Source organism: Leucoraja erinacea, chromosome 12 (genome assembly GCF_028641065.1).
Source record: "Leucoraja erinacea ecotype New England chromosome 12, Leri_hhj_1, whole genome shotgun sequence".
NCBI lineage: Eukaryota > Metazoa > Chordata > Chondrichthyes > Rajiformes > Rajidae > Leucoraja > Leucoraja erinaceus.
The window spans coordinates 1,610,058-1,622,313 of NC_073388.1; the positions used below are offsets into that span (position 1 = coordinate 1,610,058).

Here is a 12,256-nt window from a genome sequence, read left to right on the forward strand (position 1 = left end):
CAATCTTGCTAAATACAGATCCACCTCAACAAATTGATTCTGATTTGCATAGGTTAAGTCAGCTACAATGAAGCATGGAGTTGTAAAATAAAATTGACAGGATCGTTAATGAGTACATACAATAGACTAATCAATCCTTTGTTAGCACTGCACACTGAGAAAACAATATCGCTGAGTAAGATCACAAGAGGCTAGACTATTTAGCCTTTGCTTCCACTAAAACCTTTCATTTTTTTCTTTCTCAGAATTTAAATGATTGGTATATTTGATTAAAAAACCACTGCGGAATACTTTCTGAGTACTGAACCATTGAACGGCATACCCTCAAAGCACACAGGAAACCTCTTATTAGTTTTAAACTCACAATATTTTTAACCACAGTTAAAAATAAAACGATGTTTTGGATAAACCACCCCTTATCTCCTATTGTATCTCTAAACCTCGAAATCCAGTCTGTTTCACCTTCTGAACATTAAAGAATCTGAATGTTCCTGACTTTGATTCTCAACACAGTCCCCCAATTCCAGAATTAGCCTGTGGCCGCCTATACCAGTTCTGGATGTAGATCTGCGCCTTCTACCTGGAGCAGCACAGAATGAATGCAATGTTCAAATGTATGGCTGGATGACAGCAAAGATTCTTCATGGGCAAGGCTACACCTAAATAAGCAAGACTTCAGTGATCGGTAGTAAAGAAAGCAAATTCAATACTAGCATTTATTTCAAGAAGGCTTGTATACAAAAACAGGGATGTAATGCTGAGGCTCTATAAGGCGCTGGTCAGGCCGCATTTGGAATATTGTGAACAATTTTGGGCAACATATCTGAGGAAGGATGTGCTGGCTCTGGAGAGGGCCCAGGGAGGTTTACAAGAATTATCCCAGGAATGAGTGGGTTAACATATGATGAGTGTTTGTCAGCACTGGGCCTGTACTGACTGGAGTTTCGAAGCATGAGGGGGCACCTCATTGAAACATACAGAATAGTGAAAGGCTTGGATAGAGTGGATGTGGAGAGGATGTTTCCACTGGTGGGGGAGTAGGATTAGAGATCATAGTCTCAGAATTAAAGGACGTTCTTTTAGAAAAGAGATGAGGAGAAATTTCTTTAGTCAGAGGGTGGTGAATCTGCGGAATTCTTTGCCACAGAAGACGGTGGAGGCCGTCAGTGAATATTTTTAAGGCAGAGATAGATAGATTCTTGATTAGTACAGGTGTCGGAGGTTATGGGGAGAAGGCAGGAGAATGGGTTTAGGATGGAGAGATAGATCAGCCATGACTGAATGGCGGATTTGACGATGGGCTGAATGGCCTAATTCTACTCCTATCCCTTATGACCATATACCAGACCTTTACCTCCATGCCAGCCCCCAGCGGCATCATTATGGCTGTGCCCCCAAGTGTTGTACAACTTTGCTATTACACAGCTTTTCCCAGTTTGACAACGGAGCACAGACTTTGTTCTGTTGTTCACTTGCACCTTCAGCAGCTGGACCGGCAAGTTGTGAAGCTGTGAACCCATTCCCAAATATTTAGACCTTCATTCAATTCATTCCACGTCTCTCCACCCCACCCCCTCCAAATTTACACTGATTATTATAACCATATAATGGTTATATGGTTATAATATAACCATATAACCATATAACAATTACAGCACGGAAACAGGCCATCTCGACCTTTCTAGTCCGTGCCGAACACATATTCTCCCCTAGTCCCATATACCTGTGCTCAGACCATAACCTTCCATTCCCTTCCCGTCCATATAACTATCCAATTTATTTTTAAATGATAAAAACGAACCTGCCTCCACCACCTTCACTGGAAGCTCATTCCACACAGCCACCACTCTCTGAGTAAAGAAGTTCCCCCTCAAGTTACCCCTAAACTTCAGTCCCTTAATTCTCAAGTCATGTCCCCTTGTTTGAATCTTCCCTACTCTCAGTGGGAAAAGCTTTTCCACGTCAACTCTGTGTATCCCTCTCATCATTTTAAAAACCTCTATCAAGTCCCCCCTTAACCTTCTGCGCTCCAAAGAATAAATCCCTAACATGTTCAACCTTTCTCTGTAACTTAGTTGCTGAAACCCAGGCAACATTCTAGTAAATCTCCTCTGTACTCTCTCTATTTTGTTGACATCCTTCCTATAATTAGGCGACCAAAATTGTACACCATACTCCAGAATTGGCCTCACCAATGCCTTGTACAATTTTAACATTACATCCAACTTCTATACTCAATGCTCTGATTTATAAAGGCCAGCACACCAAAAGCTTTCTTTACCACCCTATCTACATGAGATTCCACTTTCAGGGAACTGTGCACAGTTATTCCCAGATCCCGCTGTTCACCTACATTCTTCAATTCCCTACCATTTACCATGTACGTCCTATTTTGATTTGTCCTGCCAAGATGTAGCACCTCACACTTATCAGCAGTATTATTCTCACAGATCCACAATGCTCAATCATACACAGCAAGAAGCAGACATTGAGAAGTGAAAATCCAAATATGTGCAATTTAGAGTCTCCTGGAATTACCTGGGCATTATCTAAAATTGAGTTTATGGTGTTATTTATTCTTTGGCCCTTACATCAAAGCAGAAGCATATATGGATAGATTAACATTTGAATAAATTATTATTGGACTGTTGGGGGGAGGGGAAAGAGTTTAGGGTGGAATAAACTAATGTTCGAAGATAAATTATTCCAAAACACAACATAGTATTCAACTTGGTTGAACTATTTCTAATACATTTCAGGGCATTTTAAGCTGTCATAACATGGGCTTAATGGCACACAGCAAGTTTACATACCCAGCAAGATCAACATGAAAACACGTTTAATTTGAAAGTTTGAGTTTTCCTCTTTCATGCCCAACAGAGCATGATATCATTCCATCCCTGATACCCCAAGCCCGTCATGTAAATCACTAGAGATTAATGGAAATCATTTGCATTCAAGAAAAATAATTTGTATTCCAGAAATACAAATCAGACATCCTTTCAGCCTAGTGAGGTTTCACCAAGTACAAACTATCCATGCTAAACTTTCTTTACCCTCTCACATTTCATTGTTTTACACTACACAATATTAAAAACAATTTGAAGATAGATACAAAATGCTGGAGTAACTCGGCAGGACACTCAGATGAATGAAGAAGGGTCTCAACCTGCAACGTCACCCACTCCTTCTCTCCAGAGATGCTGCCTGACCCGATGAGGTACTCCAGCATTTTGGGTCTATCTTCGGTGTAAACCGGCATCTCCAGTTCCTTCCTACACATTAAAATCAATTCAGTGTGTTAGGCAGCATCGCTGGAGAACATGAACAGGTGATATTTCAGGCCATCGTTACCTCTCCATGCTCTGCAGAGATGCTGCCTGAACCATTGAGTTACTCCATCACTTTGTGTCTTTCTTTTGTAAATCAGCATCTGCAGTTCCTTTCATCTTCATTAAAATCGATTCCTACTCCTAATGCCTTCCATTTGTATTGGCAGTGGATTAAAGCATCTCGTTTCCTTGCATCACCAGTTATGAAATCGATGACAAATAAAATAAAGCAAATCTAAAACCACCGAGTTGCTCCAGCACATTGTGTCTGTTTTCAATACAATACTTATTTTGGCAGTATTCAAATGATATGGTGCAGTAAAGCAACAAGACACAGAAGTGGAGACACACACAGGTACGACAAGATTGGGTTAACTGGCTGCTACCACAAGTTGGCCATGGGCCTGCCCTTGCAAATCCTGTAGCGCCCAAGGTCAAGGCACCATTGTGGCAAAGCTTGACTCCGTGTACATAACAATGAGAAAGGCAGCACTATCAAATTACTAGGCACCAGACTACTTCAACCACTGACCTTGCAACCTGTTTGTTTAACCATTACACTTCAACAATAACCCAATTACATTCTTAACAATGATTCTGAAGGTTCTGACACATTTTGCCAAAAAACAGACGATAAATTCCTGCAATGCATCAAAATATACGACCTGTTAAAAACGAAACCATGCAAGTCTTTGGGTTCTGTCAGAGTTCATCAGCATCCAAGCCCATTTCTTGCAACAATGACTGTCACCCACTCTGGATGCTTTCAAGAGAGAGCTAGATAGGCCTCTTAAAGATAGCGGAGTAAGGGGATATGGAGAGAAGGCAGGAACGGGGTAGTGATAGTGGATGATCAGCCGTGATCACAGTGAATGGCGGTGCTGACTCGATGGGCCGAATGGCCTCCTCCTGGCTGCTGGCCATGGCCTACTCCTGCACCTATTGTCTATGTCTCTACCACCTTAGAGAAGGAATTGGAGCTGGGGCCAGGTCGAGATCCTTCTCCCCTGGTGAGGGTCCCGGCCAATACTCGCCAGAGATGTCTGTCCCAACTCCAAATTTTGTGTCTATCTTCAATAACCTGCATCTGTGCAAATTGATTTTATGCCCCTGCCCAACAATGGACATGGGCTTGTAATAAGGGGAGGCATCATGAAGCTACAAGTTTGAATAGATAGAGCACTGGTAGAGCTGCTGCCTTACAGCGCCAGAGACCCAGGTTCGATCCTGACTACGGGTGCTGTCTGTACGGAGTTTTACATTCCTTTCTCCGTGACCTGCGTGGGTTTCCTCTCACACTCCAAAGATGTGCATGTTTGTAGGTTACAAAATTGGCTTGGAAGAAATTAGTCCAGAACAAACAGTTTTGTTCCTAGTGTGCAGAGATTGGTGAATCTGTGGATAGTGTTGAGGCCGCTTCATTGGCTATAGTGTTAGATGTGGAGCCAGGTACAGGATACTGAGTTGGGGGATGCACGGATGGCTGGAGGCCGGGCAGCATGCTTGTGTGTTTCCACATTTGATGTGTTTACTCCCATGCAGAATCATCCTCCTAAACCTAATTGCTTCTGCAGTCTCTCCCAGCTTCAAAGTCAACCTTGGGAGTACACATGCTAACCCATGATCTTAGCAACCTTTCCCATCCTGCACTCACCTCCACCCAGAATCACCTGCCTCCCGGCACACCTTTGATTGCTTGCTTATGTTAAAAACTACATCGGTAACTACTGTTGCAGGGAAAACTGGTAGCAACCAAAACAAATATAAGCTGACCATATCATTGTGGGCCGAAAGGCCTGTTCCTGTGCTGTACTGTTCTGTGTTTAATAGACCCGCCCCGCTGTAAACTCTATCATAACTCTGGGTGCCCACAAGCCGTGTACAAAATCATGAGGGGAATAAATCAGGTTAATGCACAGAGTAGAGGCATCAAGAACCAGAGGACATCGGTTTAAAGTAAAGGGGGGGGGAATTAATTGGAACCTGAAAGGCAACTTTTTTTTAAAAACAGAAAATGTGGTGGGTTCATGGAATGAACTGTTCAAGGAGGTAGTTAAGGCAGTTTGTATCGCAACGTTTAAGAAACATTTAGATAGGATCGGTTTAGAGGGATATGGGCCAAACGCAGGAAGGTGGGACTAGTGTAGAAGGGACAAGGGTCGATGTGGGCAATTTGGTCCAAAGAGCCTGTTTCCATGCTGTATGACTGCGACTCAGCCAAAGAAGCAGGGCAGTCACTTTGCCCAAGGCAAGTTAGCACCAACAGTAACGAGAAACATCACCAGTTAATTTGATGAGTATATATGGACTTGTAGAACCCTGTTAAGAATCTAAGATGTTTATTATCCATCATTATTTTAATGGAAGTGGTTTTAAGTATGGTAACATGCTAAAAATAGATCCAAAATTAACATTGCAGTCAAGACTGAGCTCAGCGCCTGATTCACTGCCCAAGTAATCCCTCTGCCTTTGTTTGCTCCTACTGGGGAGGGCCAACACAACCCAGCCTCCACTGGTGCGTGGGAAGGAAATGCAGATAGACACAAAATGCTGGAGTAACTCAGCAGAACAGGCAGCATCACTGGATAGAAGGAATGGGTGACATTTCAGGTCGAGACCCTTCTTCACACTGATCTACTGGTATAGTCCTGTTCAGACTCCACTGGTTTGGTCCAAGCTACAACAGGACATCGGGTAGTGCAATGAGAAACTATATACTCCTCCCAGCTTTATCAAGTGGGAACCTCTCTCCAAGAAACATTTCCAGCTGTAAAACCTGTACTGGATACTTAATACTGACAGAGACCGTTAAAATATTAGAACTGAAAAAAAATGAAATCGACTAAAACCGTGGCATAAAATATCAATTACAGGTACATTGCTCCTAACATGCATCCTAGCACACAGTCCTACATCCCCACTGAAATGCAAGGGCATTTTACCCTGCACTGGAGCAGAACATTGCTGGTTATGGGAACAATTCTCCATGCATCACTAGGCCACTCCTGACATTGAAGCACTCTGACTGAATCAAGTTTCCAGATCCATTAGCAGGTCTGCCACTTGTGTGTGTGACTGTGCATTGCACAAACGTCCCGCACATGGCTGAACACCACCAAATCTCTCAGGAACCATCAGCATTAACTGGTAACATTGGATGTGATTTGTAGAAACAAGCCCAAATTCAACTAAAAGAAAACCAAAGCTACCTCACGTACCTTATCCCAGCTGGTGTTGCATCCAAACTTATTTATGTCATGGCATCCTGCTATAGATCCAAACTACAGACAGAGTTTTCCTGAAACTTTATGGAATTTCACTCAAAACAGCCAATGCTTTCAAATAATGTTTACAGGGCAGGCTGCAAGCTCAAGGACCAATCGCGACAACCATTTTATAAGTCCTGCCAGCACAAGCACAGCATGTCTACCAAATTACATCTCCAAACTCCTGGACCTGGGACTCTACAACCTTCCCCCTTGGCAACAGAATCCATGGCTACCTGACCCATTGACCACAGTCAGTGAGCACAAACCACAAACCTCTCAGGATAATTCTCAACATATTTTGCCGCTAGGCTATGTTCTCATCCGCTTACTATATTCCCTATAAACTCACAACTGATCAGCCAAATTCTGCTCTAACTCCATTTACAGATTTGCAGAAGACAAACAGAATCAGGCTAAGGCTAAGTGCAATTTACAAGGAGATTCATAAAATTGCACCATCAAATCTTCCGTCATCCCAGAGCACCAACTGCCATGAAACAAGACAAAATAACGGTCCCTACATCATCAACTGGCTAAATCTCAATAAAAATTGTTACCAATATTCCCTTTACCCAAGGACGATAAGGGAATTAAATATGTTACCACCCAACACACGCGCTGCTCCCGATGTCAAGTCATTTAAAAAGGGGATTGAGCAACTAGATCTCCCCAACTCTATAACCAGTGTGTCATGTATCAACCACATTGACACCATGGCCAAGAAAGCACACCAACGCCTCTAGTTGCTCAGGAGGGAGCTTGGCATATCTCCAATAATTCTTATCAATGCCTAATGATGCATCATGGAATGCATCCTATCTGGATGCATCACACCTACTCTGCACAAGACGACAAAATATAGCAGAGAGGGTTGTGAACACAGTCCAGCCCATCACACAGACCCAATCGACTCCACCTATACTTCATGCTATTGCAGAAAAACAGTAAGCAAGTACAACTCACACCGTCATTCTCTCTTCCATTGGGCAGTCACCCCTGAGCTTATGCCTAGGCCGCGGGATGTTCAATAACCCCGAGTTGACAGAAGTCTGAAAGCATGTACCACGAGATTGAAGAGCAGCTTCTTCCCTCCTGTTTAGACTCTTGTACGGACCTCTTGTATGCCAAGGAGGTTGTCCAATCTTACAATCTACCTCCTTGTAGCCCTTGACTTTTTGTTATCTGCACTTTCTCTGAAACCCGTAACATTATGTTCTGCCCGTTTATTTTCTCTTTTGCATGACCTTATGAACACATGTACAGTATGATTTTACTGGATAGCATGCATTAGGAAGGAGAGATAGATCAGCCATTATTGAATAGCGGAGTAGACTTGATGGGTCGAATGGCCTGATTCTGCTCCTATTCCTTATGACCTCATTACCTTAATCATCCTTTTCACTATATCCCAACAATAGAGTTCGATAACATTTATTGCCAATATTTTTTGGAATGTTCTGCATTTCTTCCAAATGTAAAAAAAAGTGATTTCATAGCAAATGGTAGGGCCCTGGAGACTGTTGTAGCACTGAGGAAATAGAAGGACAGGTGCACAGTGGTAAAGGCTTTTGGTACATTGGCCTTCCTCAGTCAGGGCATTGAGTATAAAAGTTGGGATGTTATGTTACAGTTGTACATGACATTGGTGGGCTGGGAGATTGCAACCTTCACGTGGTCCACCCTGTTTCCACAAATGCAATCAACCCGACGTGCACAAACAAATAGTTTTTCATGCCACTTGATCTACAACTTTAGGCTGTGCACGCCATACGCAAGAAGAAGATGACATTGGTGAGGCTGCATTTGGAGTTTTGTGTTCAGTTTTGGTCACCCTGCTATAGGAAGGACAGACACAAAAAGTTGGAGTAACTCGGCGTGACAGGCAGCATTTCTGGAGAGAAGGAATGGGTGACGTTTCAGGACCCTTCTTCTGGGGGTGAGGTTGGAGTAGGTAAGGGGAGTGGAAAAGTTAGGAAGGATGTTGTCAAGCTGGAAGGAGTGTGGAGATGATTTACAAGGATGTTGTCAAAACTCGAGGCCCTGAGCTATAGGGAGAGGATGGGCAGGTTGGGCTTTATTCCCGAGAGCGGTGGAGGCTGAGGGGTGATCGTACAGAGGTGTATCAAATCATGAGAGAAATTGATAGGGCAAATGCACAGTCCTAGGGGTCCAGGATAGGGGAATCAAGAACAAGAGGACATAGGTTTAAGATGAGAGGGGAAAGATTTAATAGGAGCCTGAAGGGGAACTTTTTCCACTTAGAAGATGTTTGGCAAATGGAATGAGCTGCCAGAGGTAGTTGAGGTTAAGTACAATAACAACATTTGAAGGATACTTGGACAGGTAAATGGATTGTAAAGGTTTGGAGGGAAATGGACTAAATGCAAGCAAATGGAACTAGCTCAGATGAGGCACCTTGGTTGGCATGGGCAAGTTAGGCCAAAGTGCCAGTTTCCCTGCTGTATGACTCCAACTGCGTAATGTCATGTGCAAGAGAGGAGTACATTGCTGGGACAGTAGAGTTTTGTTTCCGATGACTTTGCCAGAGGATGGTCCATGAACAGTGCCATTGAACGCTCTCCCCAACTTTTGAGGAGCCATTTCCCTGATGGACCTTAACGCCAGGTAGCCTCTCTCTCTCTCTTTGGCAGGTGGCTGCTGCAGGTTGAATCATGTGCGTAACAGCTACTGATAATTTTTGAAGGAGGCATTGTTTTCAAGTCTGGCTCTGCAAACTCCTGATATCTCAGAAGAGCACTTAATGGAAACTACTAGATAACGGAAACCCTGGCCAATTTTGTTAACTGCAACACGTCTACTGTTACCAAGGCTTGGAGCATCCCATGAATTTCACCAGCACTGGCATGCCGCAATGTACATTTTCTTTTCACTTTTCCAAATGAAATGTCAAAATTACCCGCATAGAAACAAGAATCTCAACTGACAGATTAGCAAAAGTTTTCAAGTGAAATTGAATGTACACATATAAAGGAACAGAAAGCAGAATTACAGATTTATAGAGGCAAGGGGAACAATTGTCTGAATACAACCTTTCACCATACAGTCGTCACATTAGATATCTTTAATCCTAATTTAGTCACTTCATGCGAGGCAGTGATCATTCAAAAGGTTTTTTTTTCTATTTATGAATAACAACTAAAGTGCAAAGATGCTAAGATTAAATACTGAACAAAGAGTGGATGAGGCAGGTTTTAGGACCAAGAGGATGGGCAGTGGCTGGGTCACTTGAGTGATGAGGGGGGGGTGGACACAATGATTAGGGGGGGGGGGGGGTGGGTGAGTGAGTGATGGGGGGGGGGGTGAGTGATGAGGGAGGGGTGAGTGATGAGGGGGGGGGTGAGTGATGAGGGAGGGGTGAGGATGGGGGGTGAGTGATGAGGGGGGGTGAGTGATGAGGGGGGGTGAGTGATGAGGGGGGGTGAGTGAGTGATGAGGGAGGGGTGATGTGATGAGTGGGAGGGGTGAGTGATGAGGGAGGGGTGAGTGATGGGGGGGGGGTGAGTGATGAGGGGGGTGGTGTTGAGTGATGAGGGGGGTGTTGAGTGATGAGGGGGGTGTTGAGTGAGTGATGAGGAGGTGGGGGTGAGTGATGGAGGGGTTGGTGTTGAGTGATGGGGGGGGTGAGTGATGAGCAGGGTGATGTTGAGTGATGGGGGGGGGGTTGAGTGATGAGGGGGGGTATGAGTGATGAGTGATGAGGGGGGGTTGGTGTTGAGTGATGGGGGGGGGTGACTGATGGGGGGGTGAGTGATGATGGGGGTGATGTTGAGTGATGAGGGGGGGTGACTGATGAGGGGGGGGGTGAGTGATGAGGGGGGGGGGGTTGAGTGAGTGATGAGGGGAGGGTGAGTGATTAGGGAGGGGTGAGTGATGGGGGGGGGGTGAGTGATGAGGGGGGGTGACTGATGAGGGGGGGTTGAGTGATGGGGGGGTGAGTGGGGGGGGGGGTGACTGATGAGGGGGGGTGAGTGATGAGGGGGTGGTGTTTGAGTGATGGGGGGTGGTGTTGAGTGATGAGGGGGGTTGGTGTTGAGTGATGAGGGGGCGTGACTGATGATGGGGGGGGTCACTGATGAGGGGGGGTGACTGATGTGGGGGGGGTGACTGATGAGGGGGGGGGTGACTGATGAGGGGGGTGACTGATGAGGGGGGGTGACTGATGGGTGGGGGGGGGGTGACTGATGTGGGGGGGGTGACTGATGAGGGGGGGGTGACTGATGTGGGGGGGGGGGGTGATGATGTGGGGGGGGTGACTGATGTGGGGGGGTGACTGATGATGTGGGGGGGTGACTGATGGGGGGGGGTGACTGATGAGGGGGGGGTGACTGATGGGGGGGGGGGTGACTGATGGGGGGGGTGACTGATGTGGGGGGGGGTGAGTGATGGGGGGGGGTTGAGTGGGGGGGGGGGGGGGGGGGTGACTGATGTGGGGGGGTGACTGATGAGGGGGGGTTGAGTGATGATGGGGGGGGGGTGTGATGTGGGGGGGTGACTGATGAGGGGGGGGTGAGTGATGGGGGGGGTGACTGATGTGGGGGGGGGGGTGACTGATGTGGGGGGGGGTGTGAGAGATGGGGGGGGGGTGACTGATGATGGGGGGGTGGGGGGGTGAGTGGGGGGGGGGGGTTGAGTGATGATGAGGGGGGTGGGGGGGTGACTGATGAGGGGGGGGATGATGTTGAGTGATGAGGGGGGGGGTGAGTGATGAGGGGGGGGGGGTTGTTGAGTGAGTGATGAGGGGGGTGAGGGACACACCATCACACAGCCCAGAGATGTGTCCACCATGTGAACCCCCCCACCCTGGCCATTGCCCCCCCCCCACACCCACCCACCGCTCCCCCTTCACTCACGCCGCGGGGGACGGGCCGCTGTTGACCTCCTCGGCCGCATCGTAGAATTCCTCGGCGTCGCTGGTGTCGGACGCCATGGCGAGGGTGGTGCCGGTGAGGGAGTGAGAGACACACACGGCACGGCGCGGTGTGCGGGGCTGATGATGATGATGATGGTGATGGTGAGGATGAGGAGGCGGCGGCGCCAGGCCTCGCCTCGCCTGTGCTCGAGCCCCAGCCCGCGGCCGCCCGCCCGCTCACTCGCTCGCTCGCTCACACACCGACGTACGTGCGCGCTCCCGCCCCCCGCCTGCGTGCGCGTGTGTGCGTGTTTGCGTGCGCGCTCCCGCCCCCGCCTGCGTGCGCGTGTGTGCGTGCCCGCCCGCGCGTGCATGTGTACGTGCGCGCTCCCGCCCCCCACACCTGCGTGCGCGTGTGTACGTGCGCGCTCCCGCCCCCCACACCTGCTGGTCCCCGTTTGTCGTCACGTGTCCCAGACACAACATTCTATTGCGGGTCCCGCCCTCTGCCGCTGCACCACGTGGACCATGTGTGAACACAGTGTGTGTACCAAACATTATAGGGTGATTTCACTAAAGGTCACTGGAGCGTAGATCCGCACCCACGTGACCAAAATTCTCAAGTGGAGGACACTCGAGGGTTCCGGTACATGTTAGTGCATGGGAAAAAACGCATTTTCCCACCCGTTAAAAACATAGAAAACGGCCAGGTTGTGAGCTGCAATTTACTGTGCCAGTCGGGGTGACCGTGAGGCACAGCTACCTAGATTTACAGGGAAAAAAAG

At 47.2% G+C, this 12,256-nt stretch overlaps 1 protein-coding gene across 1 annotated transcript in view; it reads right to left on the reverse strand.

Annotated features, from left to right (window-relative positions):
• Positions 1–11,707, reverse strand: part of wdr44 (WD repeat domain 44) — a 63,720-nt gene extending 52,013 nt beyond the window's left edge. The window contains exon 1 of the mRNA XM_055644183.1: positions 11,473–11,707. Coding sequence (XP_055500158.1) covers positions 11,473–11,549 — 77 coding nt within the window. The 5' untranslated portion in view covers positions 11,550–11,707. The remainder of the gene's footprint in view (positions 1–11,472) is intronic.
• Between the last annotated feature and the right edge of the window lie 549 nt (positions 11,708–12,256).